This window comes from Danio aesculapii, chromosome 7, assembly GCF_903798145.1.
Source record: "Danio aesculapii chromosome 7, fDanAes4.1, whole genome shotgun sequence".
In the NCBI taxonomy this organism is placed as follows: domain Eukaryota; kingdom Metazoa; phylum Chordata; class Actinopteri; order Cypriniformes; family Danionidae; genus Danio; species Danio aesculapii.
Genome location: NC_079441.1, coordinates 47,836,330 through 47,853,590, shown reverse-complemented (window position 1 = coordinate 47,853,590; position 17,261 = coordinate 47,836,330). Strand labels below are relative to the sequence as shown.

Here is a 17,261-nt window from a genome sequence, read left to right as displayed (position 1 = left end):
ATCTTAGCATGTTCTTTGAGAAACAGCAAAAGTGACCAATTAAAGCGCGTAAATGGATCATCACGTGCTCCACAGAACTCCCAACACGGAAGTGACCGCGGAGTGGGCGTTCTGCCTGCTGTGTGATGAAAAGATACAAACGCAAAACAAAGAATGTTTACAGCTACATGTGTGTTGACATGCTTACTAGTGGCTCTCAAAGGAGGATGAATAATAGGGTAACTGAACTAACGAATATTCGGAGGTTTAGTAGTATATCGAAAATGACTGCACAGAGTACTACATAATGTACTGCAGACACCTTTTAACAGTTTTAACATTACAATACCCTGTAAACACATCTATATATTAACGCAAATCTGTCCGTTTAGCATTGGATATCCAGTCGCCATGGGTCTGCCTGATCTTGAATTTAAGCCGTGCACGTGCACAGTGCGCGCGCCCTGTACTTGAACTGCTCCACGTTTGAGGATGACGTCATGAGACCTAGCGGTAAAGAAAACGCTCCGGGACTTGAGAAACACAAACAGACAGTAGAGCACCAATATGAAGAGACGGAGCTTCACTCGGTCCTGTATACTAGTGTTCGCCAGTTTAGTCTTTTGCAGCATTTGTACAGTGAATGGTGAGTAAATAACACTTAAATTAGGCTACATTTTTCAGTGCTTTTATATTTAGTGCTCATTTTCATGTTAAACCTAGCTTAATGTATTGAAAGTCTCTGATTCAGTGTTGTTAAATAGTTTCAAGTTTAAAAATGCTTATGGTTAGTATATTAGTATTTACTGTTTTACCTAGGTATAGTGTTGGTATATTTGGTATAACGTTGTACAATACAGCAAACAAAAAGGAAATTACATTTCAAGTAAATTACTCTATTAGTGGATGTTTCTTACTGTGAAGAGTTTATTTATGCAATGTTAACTAACTGTGTGTGTCATACTGAAATACTGTGTGTGTTCTACCTGCAATTCATCATGTATCCACAAAACCATGTTTGAGAATTGTTTGGATAACAAAAGCCATCTGACAATTTAGCTATTGGTAACTAATTGTTTAGCATGATCCTAACTAGTTTAATACATTAATCTATATCTATGTTTAACATATTTTTGTTGCGAACATTATCTATAGTGTAATAACAAATTAGTAACTGTGTTTTTTAGTGCATTACCATTAGCAAAAATACAGTTTCACTACAAATATCTTTGTTTTGCCATGTCAGTGTAGAGAAACCATAGTTAAATTGTGACTACCATTATTTAACTAAATTTAATTTAGTCATTTGCAGCATTTGTGCAGTGAATGGTGAGTAAATCACACTTAAAATAGGCTTTTAAAAATGTCTCTGACTCAGTGTTGTTAAATAGTTTTAGGTTTAAAAAGCTTATGGTTAGTATCTTAGTAATAGCTACCTTATTGTTTTTCTAGGTATAGCCTACTCATGTTCATTCTTTGTATATGTGTTGGTATATTTGGTATAATGTTGTACAATACAGCAAGCAAAAAGGTCAATTACTTCAATAGTGGATGTTTTTTTATTGCGAGGAGTTTATTTATGCTTAATAATTATTTCATATAAGCTGTGTTATTATTCTATATCTATGTTTTAACATATTTCGTTGCAAACATCTATAGCATAATTACAATTTAGTAATCATTGTTTTTGATGTATTACCATTAGCATAATTACAATTTAAATACAAATTTCTTGGTTTTGCCATGTTAGTGTAGAGAAACCATAGTTAAATTATTGCTACCATTGTTTAACTACTTTTTTTTACATGTTTTAATATTGACAGATACAATGGTTATTTTTATGGGTTGTGTTAAATGTGATGCAGATTAATTTAACATGAAGTTGTTCTCCATAAATGGTCCAGATAAAAAGTGTGCAGACCATTGTTAAGACCAAAAAAAGCGATTGCAAGAAGGTGGAAAACAATTTGCACAACCTTGGGTCATATGACTCACAGAATCTGGGACATAAATCTGTCCAGATTTGTATAAGAAAGTCCTTTAATTTCTCACCCAAAAGCTCATTCAAGGAACTAAACCTCTACATGTAATCTTAAGGAGCTCACGTGGTAAACAAGCCACAAATCTCCCAGCTTCTCAAGAAGCACATTGTGTAACGTTTCACATCTTTGAAAGTATGTTCATGAACATGTTGTGTTCCTACATTCTCTTCATGCTTTTCTTCATCCTAGCATGTTGGTCAGCCAGAATGAAGCACAATGAATACTGATGCTTCCCAAACAGAGCATGAGCCGAATTTAATTAGGTTGCTGTTTTTGTTTTGTTGTAATTGCTAAATATATATATATATTTATTTTTTTGCTGCACTCATTCATTATATACAGATAGAGACATACTAAAATCACAAATCTTTCATGTTCACTTATCTAGAAGTATCATAGAATATTTCCTGTTCTTGGAAAGTATACATCTGCTTCTGAAGGCTGAAAATGCACATTGGCTATGCTGCTCACATCTCTTATCTTTTGTACTCTCCTGATCCTGTTCAGAAGCATGAAAAGCGCTCCTTCCCTTTTTATTACTTCTTTGTATCTCCCGAAGCTTAATATGCAGGACCACTCCGTCCGTCGCCGAATTATTAAATAAGAGCTAATTCCATTCTAATCTTTTTAATTCCTTTCGCTCCTGCTTGTGTGTGTCTCTATAGGAGATTACTGCAAGGTGAACCTGTGTCACAATGGAGGGACGTGCGTGACTGGCATCGGGGAAGATCCCTACTTCTGCATCTGTGCCGATGGATTTGCCGGAGATACCTGCAATGCCACTGAGAATGGTCAGAAATGTTGCATATCTGGGTTTTCTCAGTTTGTGCTCATTTTAATTTTAGATTAGGTTTACATTGTTCACCCTGTTCTTCTGTGAAAACCTTTTTCTCAGACCTTTTCTTATTCTTTTCGTGTAAAATTTACAGTAAAAAGGGCAGCTGTGGTTGCCAGAATTTTACTGTTTAAAATACAGTAGAAACCATAAAAGAAATGTCAAAATTTTACAGTAAACTACATTATTTCATTAATTTATTAAAATACTAAAATCTATACATTACATTGTACCTTTGTTACACAGACGAAAAGCTTCACCAAAGGCAGTTAGTGATGGAAAAAGTCATAAAATAAACCAATGCTCATCACAACAAGCTTTTTTACAAGCAGAGAACTATGTTAATATATAGAAGGTGCTCAGTGTCATTCACACTACTAAACAACAAAAAACCCAACATGACACTAAAGTAATGTTACTCTATTTACCAACACTAGATGTATCAAAGCTCTAATAACGAATGAAAAAAATTGAAAGAGGGGGACGCGGTGGCGCAGTAGGTAGTGCTGTTGCCTCATAGCAAGAAGATCACTGATTCGAGCCTCGGCTGGGTCAGTTGGCATTTCTGTGTTGAGTTTGCATGTTCTCCCCTTAATAAGAATATAAATGAATGAATGAATGAATATATTGCAATATAAATACAATTTCACCAGATTACTATAATAGCTCTATTACTTTAGATTGATTAGGATTGATTTTGTAGGGGAGTGAAATACAAACATCTTTTTAGGCAATTTATTATATACGTACAGTATAATAAAAAACGACATAATAAATAAATAAATAAACACAATTGAGCAAATATTAAAGAGAAATAAACCATGCTTTATGGTTTTCTGAAGAGAGTCTAGCAGTATTCAGGTACAAAAACTGAATAATCAAATGTAAAATAACACTGCATAGTCTTTATCATATAAGTAATTCAATACAAATAAACTTTGTTAAATTTCTTTATGCTCTATTAAAATGCTTTAAACTCTCTTTAAATGCTCACACAGTCACAGGCCTTAAAACACATGCAGATGATAAACTTTCACTCTATTATGGTTCAGCTCTGCAGCGTCTCCACAAATCCTGTGTGTTTTGACCTGTGCTTTCTGGTCATCTATATTCCCAACTCAACATTGCATATATTGCGATGTGACTATTGCGGATGCACACATTGCGATATCGATGCTTAAACGATATATTGTGGAACCCTACTTTACGGTTATTAACCGTACATATAAACAATACTTACTGTTTGTTTACTGTAGAATTATTACAATTTGTTTTTACCATTTAAAATCACACCCATTTTTATCTGTGTATCTTATGGTAATAATAACTCAACATTCCATATATTGCTATGTGAATATTGCAGATGCACACATTGCGATATCGATGCTTAAACGATATATTGTGGAACCCTACTTTACGGTTATTAACCGTACATTTAAACGATACTTACTGTTTGTTTACTGTAGAATTATTACAATTTGTTTTTACCATTTAAAATCACACCCATTTTTATCTGTGTATCTTATGGTAATAATAACTCAACATTGCATATATTGCTATGTGAATATTGCGGATGCACATATTGCGATATCGATGCTTAAACGATATATTGTGGAACCCTACTTTACGGTTATTAACCGTACATATAAACGATACTTACTGTTTGTTTACTGTAGAATTATTACAATTTGTTTTTACCATTTAAAATCACACCCATTTTTATCTGTGTATCTTATGGTAATAATGGGGTTCTTGGTTGTGGCAACTTTGTCTTAGAGTATAGAGTATAGAATTACATACTTGGACTTTCAGGCAGAGACTTTGGTATCTTGGCAAATGTGAACACAATTTTAAACCACCACATCAGATTACTGCTTTGAAAAATATGATAGAGTTGGGCATGGGTGTCTATTTGCTCAACTTTTACATCTTGTAAGAAAAAAATAATTTCTGTATTTGAGACTCACATCTGAACTTACTACTGCTTCCATCTTCAGGTCCTTGCAGCCCAAACCCATGTAAAAATGATGGCACATGCGAAGTGATAGTCAACTCCAGAAGAGGAGACACTTTTAATGAATATGTGTGCAAATGCCAACCTGGTTTTGAAGGTGCACACTGCCAAATCAGTAAGTATTACAACAATTATTTCAGATTTACAGCAAGCCTTTTGGGTAAATGCGTAATACTATGTAATATAATGTGCATTTATATAACATATTTATTCGGTAGTCGTATACTTAAAAAAAGCGCTTTACAATCAAACGACGGGGGCTCTCCTCTCCAGCACCAGATTCTAGTTCTACCAATATTTATTTAAAGCAGCAAGTGGATTGATGGATTTTTTTTCTGTTTTTGAGTAAGGAATTAAGGGTGTGTTCACACTCACAGCAAGATTTGCTTGTTTTGATTAGTCTGGCACTAAGAATTAAGTGTTTGTTCCTGTTTCTCTTCGTGTTATTTTTAAATCAGAATCTAAACCAAATTGGAACAACAACAAAAACAGCTTTTATGCATACTTTGTAACAGATATAACTGAACATTGCTGTGTTCTGGCTTCTAAATGCACTTATTGTATGTGCACACATGTGATGTGATTATTATGAGTTGTGGACTCAGGAAGAGGTTATTTAGTGTTTAAAGAAATCAGAACAGCATCAATAACTATGAAAAGAAAAAAGGCCAAAACTCTGTCCTGTTTGTGGCCAAATCCCATGATTTCATGTTCTGTTTTTCAGTTTGTTTATATGTATTTTGTCTTTTTTCGTTCAGTTTAATGCAGCAATTTGAGACAAACCACACAGGAGTTTGTTTGTAACTGTACCAGGTTTTTTTTTTAGCAGTCTAGTCTGTTGCAAGCTTCTGATGGCAGCATTCACACTTGAAAATGAGTTCATTTTCATCAAAGATCCTTTTAATCAAGCCAAAACTGGCAAGTATGAACACACCCTAAGTGCTCAATTAAACAACACATAGAGATTCTGTGATGCATTCGGTGGTTAATTAATGACCTTTTCTCCTACATGATGAGTTTTCCTGTGACTACAGGTTTACACAAAGACTAGATTTCAGTTAGTTCATGCTGTATCATATGTTCCATAGTGTTTTACTGGACTCATGCTTTTAAACGTACTGTACGTTCAGTTGAATTGGTGTAAACAGCAGACACACCCAGGATGTTGAGCAGTCAGCGAGAGCTGTAACCATAGTGAGTTTTAAATAGGCTTTGTTCAAATTTTCCAGTCCACACAAGTCCCTTCCATCTATGATTTTAACACTTTGATGCCGTGATGCTGTTATTGACGAGTCTTTTAAAACCATTTTAACCTTTCAGATTCTGATTTTACATCTAAGCATTAAGAAATGACTGGTTACAGATAATCTGTACTTTTAATTTTATATGACTAGCTGGGTTTTTGCCATGCTGGAATTACTGTTATTATCTGTAAAACCTGCCTATTTGTTCTACCTGACTGCTCAAAACTGGTTGTGGCTTTTTCAGTCAAATGTTCACTTCAAAGAAGGTATTTATTGCAGAAACAGGGGGCATAATTTCTAGTCCAAAGTCATGAACACTTCCAAACAGTGTCTAGAGTGTCAACTAATTATGTCATTTGTGAACACGGCAATTATCATTTTTAGAAGAATTGTATTACCTCTGAACTCCTCTATGACAAAATTCAGGTTGACCAATGCACAACACATACATTAGGATTTTAAGAATGTAATATTCATGTTTAGTAGAGGAAACAATAGAAAAAAATATAACTTTTTTATAATATTCCATAATTCATGCGTAAAAATATTTAAAATGGCAAGTAGAAAAAGAAACATTTTACAGTCTAGCATTACAGATTTTACTAGACTAGCACTGGCACTGAATGGCCCTCAGATGCTGCCAGGAACGTTCCCTGCAGGGCAGCCAAAGAGGTTTTAGACTTAAGAAGAGCAGTACAGTCTGGTTTAACAGCATTAAAGAACTTCTAAACTTTTTATGTTCTGTATTAGCCAAATGCAGACACCTACACTACGCTAAATTTGATTTGTTTGCTTGTCTAAATCATTTGTCAGATTGTTAAGTTGCTTTTTCTCATGAATTAGATCGTGATTCATAAGCCATTTCAGAAGAGATGATGTATATTGTTTTTTGAATCTCACAACAATAAAGAAGCACATCTGACCTACTGTAGATGAATTTGTCTACTTGTCAGTGGGTAGGTGCGCTTGTTTGTGTGCTGGATTGGGCAGAGCAATGTTTTTAGTGTTCAATCCTCTTAACAGTTTAGGAGCAAAGCTGCTCTGTTGTTTGGACAGGAATATACTGTTTGTCTGTTTTCATGACAATAGTGTTTCTGTGTCATTTTATGATCCAAACAGTATTTCCGGATAGATCTGTAAGAAATATCACACTAGGGGTAATGCTGTAATACTTTTCAAAACCCAAATGTGACAAACAGCAGCTCAGTAAATAATAAATATAGAATTAAAAAAAATCACTTACTGTATGCTCACCATTTATTTGATGGAAAGACAGTAAAATAATAAACAAAAAACAATATTATCACACTTTTAAAATAACTATTTTCTATTTTAATATGTTTTAAAATGTAATTTATTTCTGTGTTGGTTAAACTGAATTTGCAACATCCATTACTCTAGTCTTCAGTGTTGATGATGCTACTGAACCCAATTCTGAATTTTGAAAAATAAAATAAAATTACAATTTGCTGCTCTAGAAAAACTTCTAAATAATAATAAAAAATGTTAGAATAAAAATCTTTTGTATTTATATTTTGTATTTTTTGTATTTACTGTCAGTTTTAATCAATCTGTAGATGCACAGATTGATTAAACATAATTATACATGAATGAATAATTATTTGACAAGAAATTAGGTAATAACTTTTAAATGGTAGTAAATAAATGTTAAATTTATCATTAGTAGTAAACAATTAAAACATTTTGTGAATTTCACATTTACTTCCATTTATACCATATATTTAAGAAAAAGGGGTGGCGCGGAGTGTATGGGTGTTTCCCAGTGCTGGGTTGTGGTTGAAAGGGCATTAACATATGCTGGATAAGTTGGCGGTTCATTCCACTGTGGTGACCCCTGATTAATAAAGGGAGTAGGCCAAAAAGGAAATGAATGAATAAATCTAAGAAAGTTTGCCCCTTAGTGGAGGTTTATGATAACTGCAAGAACCTTTGACACTTCTGATCATTTGGCAGGGTTAATTGTGAATTTGGGCAAAATCTGTGACTTGAAATTAAAAAACCTGCTGCAGTATTTATGAATTTTCATAAACATCTTCAATTATACATGTCTCTGCAGATAACCATAATAAAATAAATAGGTCTTGTCTTATTGTGCCTCCAGCTGGAAACATTTACTGTGCTTTTCATCTCCGTGCAAAGTGTTTGCATTTTAATAGAAAAACAGACATGACTAGTGACCATCCGACTCTGTGCTCCACCCAGAACTCTTTGAGGAGATTAGAAATCTTGATGTCATCTGTGTAAGCACTAATGTTGAGCAATGTGCTGCTCTACACCTCATTCACCACAAATAACATCCCAGTACTGCATATCCCAATTATTATTGGTTTTCGCATACACAGATGTGAATGACTGCGCAAACAAGCCTTGTATGAACGGAGGTGTGTGTCGTGATCTGGATGGTGACTACACCTGCCAGTGCCCTTCTCCATATGTCGGAAAACAGTGCAAGCTACGTGAGTTCTTATATTCTTTTCAGGTGTTTAGCCTATTAAATATGATTTATTAAATACAGTAGTTGCATGATGTAAGCTTTAGGCTGCCTTATCGCTGACCCTGAGTGTTTGATTACATTCCACTGTATTTGATGTACATGTGCGTAACAGCTGTAATAAATCAGATGGCAATACGCTGTGCAAAATTAATTAAGAAATTATGAAGTGGACTTCATGGCTTATTAACTTGTGCTCACATTTTTTGGTGCTGCAGGCTGTACATCTCTATTGGGGATGGAGGAAGGAGGAATCGTAGAGTCCCAGATTTCAGCTTCTTCTGTTCACTCTGGCATTCTGGGACTGCAGCATTGGGGACCTTCGCTTGCACGCCTCAATAACAGGGGGATTGTCAATGCCTGGAGCTCGGCACCCCAAGACAAGAACCCCTGGATTGAGGTTTGCCAATCAACTCATTAATTAATTCTTTAATTAAAAAAAAGAAAAAGGAAAAGTGATGATGTTAAATTGCACTGCTGTGTTACAGAAACTAATAGAACTGGCTCCAACTAATTTTTAAAATTAAACAATAATAACAGTTAATACAAATGATAAGTAAAGTAGCAATGCAAAATACAGCAAAAATCTAAAAACATAAGATATTCTAATTGATATTTGCTTAAAATTATTTACTGAAGTGCTGCACATTTTAAACACAAATTGTTTTATACACAATAATGCTTGCTAGTCATAATTCTTCAATTGAAGGCATGAATTATTAAGGGGCATTTTTGGATCATCATTAAGGCAATTTTAAAACTAACCTATTTGTGTTAATATATGTAATCCCTTAATAATTTTAAAACCAATTAAAATGATAACTATATTAGCACCCAAAGCCACACTAACAGAAAATAATGTTCTGTTCATAATAAAGCATGTCCGTATGTGAATTCTGTCTGTGTTTTTACTGTTCATGAGCTCTTATTTCTCTTTGCTGTTATTGTTATGGTTGCTGTGTAGACTTGTTGTGTGGAAGTGATTCAGTTTCTTTTTTTGTACATCCAATATAATGTTCACACTTCCTGTTCTTGAATCTCTAATTTTAGATAGACATGCAGAAGAAGATGCGTCTCACAGGAATCATCACTCAAGGTGCCAGTCGCATGGGGACAGCTGAGTTTATCAAGGCTTTCAAGGTGGCATCCAGCTTTGATGGCAAAACATACACCGTGTACAGAGTGGATGGCCAGAGAAAAGACAGAGTAAGAAACATCGCAAATATAATCAGACACAGTGCAAGCCTTCCTTATGTGATTAAATAAATGCACTCCTAAAAATATTTTTGCAGTGATTCTATATAATAACCTATTTGGTTCCCAAAAGAACCTTTCTGTTAGCACTTCTTAAAAGATCCATTTAGTTCTTAGAACTTTTTTCAATTTTAAAGGGATAGTTCACCCAAAATTAAAAATGTACTCACTATACTCTCGCTCAAGTGGTCCCAAACCTATTTTTTAATACTTATTTTTTAGGGGTTTTCGCCTTAATAGGACATAGGGGGATAGGACAGTAGAGATTTTAAAGATAGGAAAGTGTGGGGAGCAGAGATAGGGGAAGCATCGGCAAAGGACCTCGAGCCTGGAATCGAACTCCGGTCGCCGTGAGCACCTTGGTGCTATGTGTCGACGCACTAACCACTAGGCTATTGGTGCCGACTGGTCCCAAACCTTTATGAGTTTATTTTTAGATTTCTTAAAAATGTCTTCTTTTGTTTTTAGTTTAGTTTAGTCAATACACATTAATATACATTACTGTAAAATGTGCCAAGAATGGCTATTTTTCATCTGTAGACCCCTTACAGAATGTTAAAACGTCACACCTAAAATAGAAGCACAGCATAATAACATAGAATACACTTTAATATATAAAATACAATTAAAAAGCAAAAGAAAAAATAGATTGATGGCAGCAGAAGAGGACAAAAAAGCCACAGTACAAATAAGTGTCAAGAAGTACTAGAGCTGACAATGCTGATTTGTCAATAACCAATTTTAAACATGAAACTGAAAAGTAAGTGATCTTCTAATTGTTGGTGGGATGGAGTTCCATTCTCTAGCAGATTTCACTGAAAATACAGACTGACTGAATTTACTTTTTTTGAGAGGAATAATACAATCACCTCTTTTACCACCCCTAGTAGTTCATTAAGCAGTCGTTCTAACTTTCCCAAACTGATTTAGTGAAGTCAGGTTATGTAAAGTCTTAAATATTAAACACATATGTACATATTTAATACAATTTTCCTAACTAAGCAGGTTGTATTTGAAACGATTTTACCATCTTTACTTTATCACCACAGCCGCATGTCAATACAATTATAAAAGAAGACGCTTCAATGGCGGTTTGTGGACGTTAAATCAGGTATATTTTGTACATTAACATAACAGATATCCATATAGCAGTGGATATTGACGTGTATCCTGTCACATTTGCTGTGCAAAAACAGTGCAAAGTTAAACGTGCACACTGTGTGTGTGTGTGTGTGTGTGTGTGTGTGTGTGTGTGTGCGTGCGTGTGCGTGTGCGTGTGTGTGTGTGTGTGTGTGTGTGTGTGTGTGTGTGTGTGCGTGAACTTTGTAACAACATTGCGTGTGACTCATCATTTCAGAAAGGCTTGAATTAACTCCACAACAAAAACATCAAATATTATCACTAGCATTACGTGAGATCTGCTTCCTTCATGTCTGTCTGTTATCTGACGTAGCTGGAGGCGGAGATTGAGGCATACTGACAGAGAGTCACGTGGGAATGGTGGGCGGGGAGGACTAGCCTTAAAGACACAGTCCACAAAAACAGCTAGAGTGTGTTCAGAGCTATAAATTACAAACTTTTGAAAGGTATAATAAATAATTTAATGGGTGTTTTGAGCTGAAACTTTACAGACACATTCGGGAGACAAAAAAAAGATTTATATTAAATTTGGAAAAAGGGGTAAAATAGGTGCACTTGAAATCTTGAAAAAGGGGGAAAATAAGTGCCCTTTAAGAAACTTTTGGAATGGAAAGATTCAATGAATGTTAAAGGATCTAAATGGATCCTCGATGCAACCCTAATTTTTTAAAGTGTGTGTTTTATTAATGCTCTTAGGTATTTGCGGGAAATTCTGATAACGACAGTACCAAGACCAACATGTTTGACCCTCCCATCGTGGCCCGGTTTATTCGCATCATTCCTGTGGTGTGCCGTAAAGCTTGTACTCTGCGGATGGAGCTTGTGGGCTGTGAGCTCAATGGTAATTGCAGTTTAATTATCTATGAATCTCTATTTTACATTTTCTTATTCACTTAGCCTCTCATTTTCCCTAATATGACAGTTCACTCCAGCACAGTCGGCTGCACTGATCCACTGGGCATGAAATCTCGTCTCATCTCTGATGTTCAGCTCACAGCATCTAGTACTTTCCGTACCTGGGGAATAGATGCCTTAACCTGGTACCCTTTCTATGCTCGTCTGGACAAGCAAGGCAAAACTAACGCATGGTCAGCAGCTAACAACAACCGCTCCGAGTGGCTCCAGGTCAGACTGTGAAGGGTCATGACTAGTTTGTGATTTTTTTCTGCTGTTGTTTTCTGTCTTACAGTGCTCAGCATATATAAGTACACCCCTCACAAATCTCACTTTTAAATTCATATTTTTAATAGGAAGCTATACAATATTATATTTGTGGATATACATTAGATTAGTCAGTACTGAAGCCAAATCTGGAGCTTATCTGACAAAATAACTTACGATAACGGCCCAAAAACTAGTACAGCCAAATATTAAATACAATTTTTTAAAAAAGAGGAAAAATCAAGAGAAGCAAAACAATTAAAAAATGTTGTTGAAATTTTGTAGGTTGTAATTTATTTTTGCAATATTTTGCTTGAATTTAATAGTATTCTCTTTCAATTTCTCAATACCAATATGTTTGGTGACTAAAATATTATTTAAATAAATATATCTGTTTAAAAAATCAGTTTTGTTTAAATGCACCAAAATACATTGCCCATATTCACTGAGAAATTGAGATTTTCAAAATGTGGTGTACTCAGTTATGCTGAGCACTGTAAAGCTGGATTCATACTTTCGGCTGGCGCCGCATCGCGCACCTCCGCTGATTGTGCATGCACCTCGTGAAACGGACAAGGCTTTTATACTTGCCACGTTCGCCGTTGTGTTATTCTTTAGAACGACAGGTGGCGGTCAAAAGAATCCCACCGTGAAGTCAGACGGAAAAACAGAAAAGTAGGACATTTCCGGAACTACGTCATATCATTAATATCATTTAAGATTTTTTAACTAATTATTTTTTTATTGTTTTTATAAATTATTTTAATGATTGTAAGGATTTTTACAACCATTCAAGTTTTTTTTTTTATCAAACTTTGATGCATCACTTGCTTTTGTTCATATCTCGGACAGTTTTACCTATTAAAGTTTATTAAAATATTAATGACAAAAAAACATGAGTTGCTCTACAAATATATTTTTTATTATGGCAAGAATAAAAGCAAAAAAAAAAGCACACTTACTAAAAAATACAGATTTAGCCCGCTCCACAATTGACACATTACTGTCTGGTTATTTTCTGTCCTATACTTATGCTAAAAAGGCAATAATGGTCCAACATTCCTGACCATTATCACCAATAAAGCCTAAAAACAGGCCATCAGTATATTGTAAAGCGACAGGTTCAAACATTCTTTTCCAATTATCAAAGAAATAATTTGTTCCTTAATTATAGTTTTGTAGCTATTAAATTGTTTTAAATTCTAAATTGTAATATATACATCAGTGTTAAACCTATGACTGGTGGAAAAACATATTTCTGTAATTGTGTCCACTTTTCTCCACTTTTGCATGGCCTCTTTTGGCTTTAACAAACATCCCTCAGGTTTTTCTTTTTAACAAAAGCTTTCCTCCTTTCCCACTGCTGTTGCAATTTCTAGCCAAGAATTATTGATCATCTGGTTATCTCTATGATCACGGATCATAAAGATGTCTGTACAGTCATACCTGTTTCAGACAAAATCTCTTCAAAGTGGTTCATATTCAACTCAAATCAAACGCGGAACCACGCGCACTGTTCGCTCGAGTCTCAAAAAAAATTATGCGCTCTGCCAGCCGAAATCATGTCGCGCGCACCCACTGAGTGGTACGGTACGGTTGGGTACGCTTTTATGGCCGTTTCCACTGTCAAAGGGTACCTAAAAGCGAACCTAACCGTACCACTTTTTAGTTACCCTTTGCAAAGGGTACCAAAAGGTAGAGCTAGATGCACAGCTTACCACTATTGGTTTACAAAGATACGAAATTTGATCGCGCAACAAGTCAGAATTAAAAAACAAAGGAACCACCATGTTTTAAAAATACACAGATTACACCATAATAATATATACATATAATAATGAGCCATGGTCGACCCAAACTTAAACAAACCTTGTCATATTGATGAACAGCCACAAAGCCAAGAAGAAGTGCAGATTCTACCCTGTGCCCCGTAGTTTTTTTACAAGCCAGCCTAAAGCACGAGCGGTTTCGCTTTCTTGCTTGCGCTTGCATCTGTATTTGAAATAACAAACTTCTTGAGTTGATGATAATAACGTGCGCTTGATTATTGACGTTCTATTGAAACCCGATCATTTCAGAAACTGACAAACACGAGAGTGAAGCGTGAAAAAACAAAGGAGAATCTGGAAAAAAAGATAATTTTTTTAGCAGACGTAAACAAACTGCCATGTTTAACTATTATCATCACCTTTTGGGCTATTATGAACTCAGAATGATGGAATTACTCGCTAACAGAGGTTACATGTGCTGGTGAAGATTAAAGACACAGATGAAAGGTTTGCACTGACTGTGGGCTATATTTCGTGTCGTTTTTGAACCCAAATAAGGACTAAATGTATGCTGTGTGGAGCTTTTCTGTAATTGGTAACATATCAGAGACTGTAAGGGTCTGTGTGTGTTCATATATGTTGCATTTTTTATTTATTATATATAATTGCAGACGTTACAGTAGGCTATTTCGCACTGTCATTTGGTCTGCAGTTATAATTAAATTATGTTCACAGAAAAGTTAGTGATAAACATATAGAAGTATTTATGTGCATAAAGCATCTGTTTTGTGAGAAGTGCTTCTTGAATGATATGTGAATGACCCTTACCGCTTTACTGTGACATTTCCTCAAGTAAAAATGACATCGTCTGAAACTTTCTGACATACACCACGCCCACCAAATGGGTACCCTTTTGGCAGTGGAAATGCTAACTTGATAAAGGTGACCCATGCCGACCCATACCGTACTTCTCAGTGGAAACGGGCCGAAAGCGAACCTCCGCAAACACATCGATGACATCACATTCGCTGCAAGCACTCAAGCGAACTAGCGGATGTGTTGAGTATAAACCAGGCTTGACACAGATAGTTTAGTGATGGATTTATACCATGAAATTGTAGTAACTGAGTTAACATAATATAGTACCCAATAAGTAAGTAATTACCCCTAATTTGTTTTTTTACTATAACATCAATGATTTTGCAGGTGATTGTGGATTGTCACCTATCTATCATGTTTAATGTGTTTTCTCTCATGTTACAGCTGGATTTGGAGAAACCTGTAAGGGTCACAGGAATCATCACTCAGGGAGCAAAAGACTTTGGAGTTGTGCAGTTTGTTTCGGCCTTTAAGATCGCTTACAGTGATGATGGACAGTCCTGGAGCATTGTGAAGGATCAAGTAGCAAAAACAGATAAGGTTACAGCAATGACTGTTATCTTTATTCATTAAGTAAATAAATAAATAAATTATATTGCATTAATTAAAACTGTTTGGAGAATATGGAATACTAGATTTAGAACTAGTTAGAATATATTTGCATATTAACATTGTAAAGATGATCGGCTCTGTCACCATATGTTATATGAATTAAATATTAACATCAATTAAATGTTAATGTAAATGTTAATTATTAAATATTCAGAAAGGAAAAATTCACCCCAAAATGAAAATTGTGTCATCAGTTCCTCACCCTTTACTTGTTTGAAACCTTTACGAGTTTCTTTCTTCTGTTAATCGCAAGAGAAGATATTTTGAAGAAAGCTGAACACCTGTAACCATTGACTTACAAGATTTGATTGACAATTTGAGCAGATACACGATTTAGTCACAAGCTCTATTTAATACATTTCATTAGCTAAATATATTTGTAAAAACTGTAAGACAGATGGGCGTCACTGTGGTGCAGTGGGTAGCACGATCGCCTCACAGCAAGAAAGTCGCTGGTTCGAGCCCCGGCTGGGTCAGTTGGCATTTCTGTGTGGAGTTTGCTTGTTTCCCCCACAGTCCAAAGACATGCGGTACAGGTGAACTGAATAAGCTAAATTGTATGTGTGAATGCAAGAGTGTATGGGTGTTTCCTCGTGTAAGGTTGTGGCTGGTAGGGCAACTGCTGCGTAAAACACATGCTGGATAAGTTGGCGGTTCATTCCGCTGTGGCGACCCCTGATTAATAAAGAGACTAAGCCGAAAAGAAAATGAATGAATGTGAGACAGATGTAAAGTATGACAGATAGCATTGATTTATTGAAGAACAACAACAAAAAATTCCAAAAAAGGCATGCACAGGATGAGCCCTACAATACATGCCTGAAACTCATGTCACCTTACTTACTGAAATGAGTTTTGTTTTTATCCCTTGCAGATTTTCCAAGGCAACACTGACAACAACACGCACAAAAAGAACTTGTTCGAGCCACCGTTCTATGCCCGTTATGTACGCATTCTGCCATGGGAGTGGCACGAGCGGATCACCCTGCGCATGGAGCTGCTGGGCTGTGATGATTAGTCAACATAACACTGTTATCCACTGTCTGAAGTGCATCTGCTGGGTGATTTTCAATTTACATTAGCTTCCATTCTATTGCTCTGGATTTTCTTGATGCGTATACTTGAAGGGCTCAGTTGATCTAATTTTTAAAGCCTTTGGCCACAGTGGTGAGTTTCTGAAATGACCTTTTAAGTACATTTCTGAGTATTTTACAGAATTTAAAAAAAACAAAACCTGAAAATACAATGAGACTAATTTTAATCTTTTACTAAAATCTTTAGTCTCATAAACACTACTTTAAAATGTACACACTCATTAATTTCGTTTAGTGTTGTTGCTTATCTTTCGTCAGTAAGGTGAGTAAAAATCTACAAGTGTTACATTTTGCAGCCCTTTAGTGCTGATGCTCATTAGTTTACATTATTTTGCCTTTCAGAACATGTACAGGATTGATTTGTAATGCAAACTTCTGAGTTTCTGCTTTTTGTACGCACAGCTTGAAGCAGATCTGTCAGAAGCAGTGCTGTAAATCAGAATTGAATTGAAAACTTTTTTAATCAATGAGCTTAGGTAAGCTGCTCCAATCAATTGACCTGTTTGCACTGCCATTGGTATACACTTTTATAATGCATTTTATAATTTTGGTCAATGTGAACAACCAAATTTAAAAAAAATGTACAGTTGTCCAAATATCAAGCATTTTTGTCTTTTGTAAAACATTTGTCTTTAACTGTATTAATAAACATGTCGAATCGTATCTATGTGCTTCTTATTGCACACGTCTTAAACTAAAGAAGACATTCAGTAGTTTGAGTGTAGG

The 17,261-nt window shown here is 35.3% G+C and overlaps 1 protein-coding gene across 1 annotated transcript; it reads left to right on the top strand.

Moving 5' to 3' along the window:
• Nucleotides 1-374: 374 nt before the first annotated feature.
• On the top strand, nt 375-17,198 carry mfge8a (milk fat globule EGF and factor V/VIII domain containing a). Its single transcript, XM_056462034.1, has 10 exons — nt 375-625; nt 2,687-2,812; nt 4,854-4,985; nt 8,478-8,591; nt 8,845-9,026; nt 9,677-9,832; nt 11,717-11,861; nt 11,943-12,145; nt 15,214-15,369; nt 16,316-17,198. The coding sequence occupies exons 1-10, from the start codon at nt 547-549 to the stop codon at nt 16,457-16,459; spliced, it is 1,437 nt and encodes a 478-aa protein (XP_056318009.1). The 5' UTR covers nt 375-546; the 3' UTR covers nt 16,460-17,198.
• The last annotated feature ends 63 nt before the right edge of the window (nt 17,199-17,261 follow it).

What these genes read in the sequence shown, in the direction of transcription:
- mfge8a (XM_056462034.1), top strand. Translation starts at nt 547, where the DNA reads ATGAAGAGACGGAGCTTCACTCGGTCCTGTATACTAGTGTTCGCCAGT. An exon ending in TGTGGGCTGTGAGCTCAATG is followed by an intron (nt 11,862 to 11,942) that starts GTAATTGCAGTT and finishes CTAATATGACAG; the next exon opens with TTCACTCCAGCACAGTCGGC. An exon ending in AAGTAGCAAAAACAGATAAG is followed by an intron (nt 15,370 to 16,315) that starts GTTACAGCAATG and finishes TATCCCTTGCAG; the next exon opens with ATTTTCCAAGGCAACACTGA.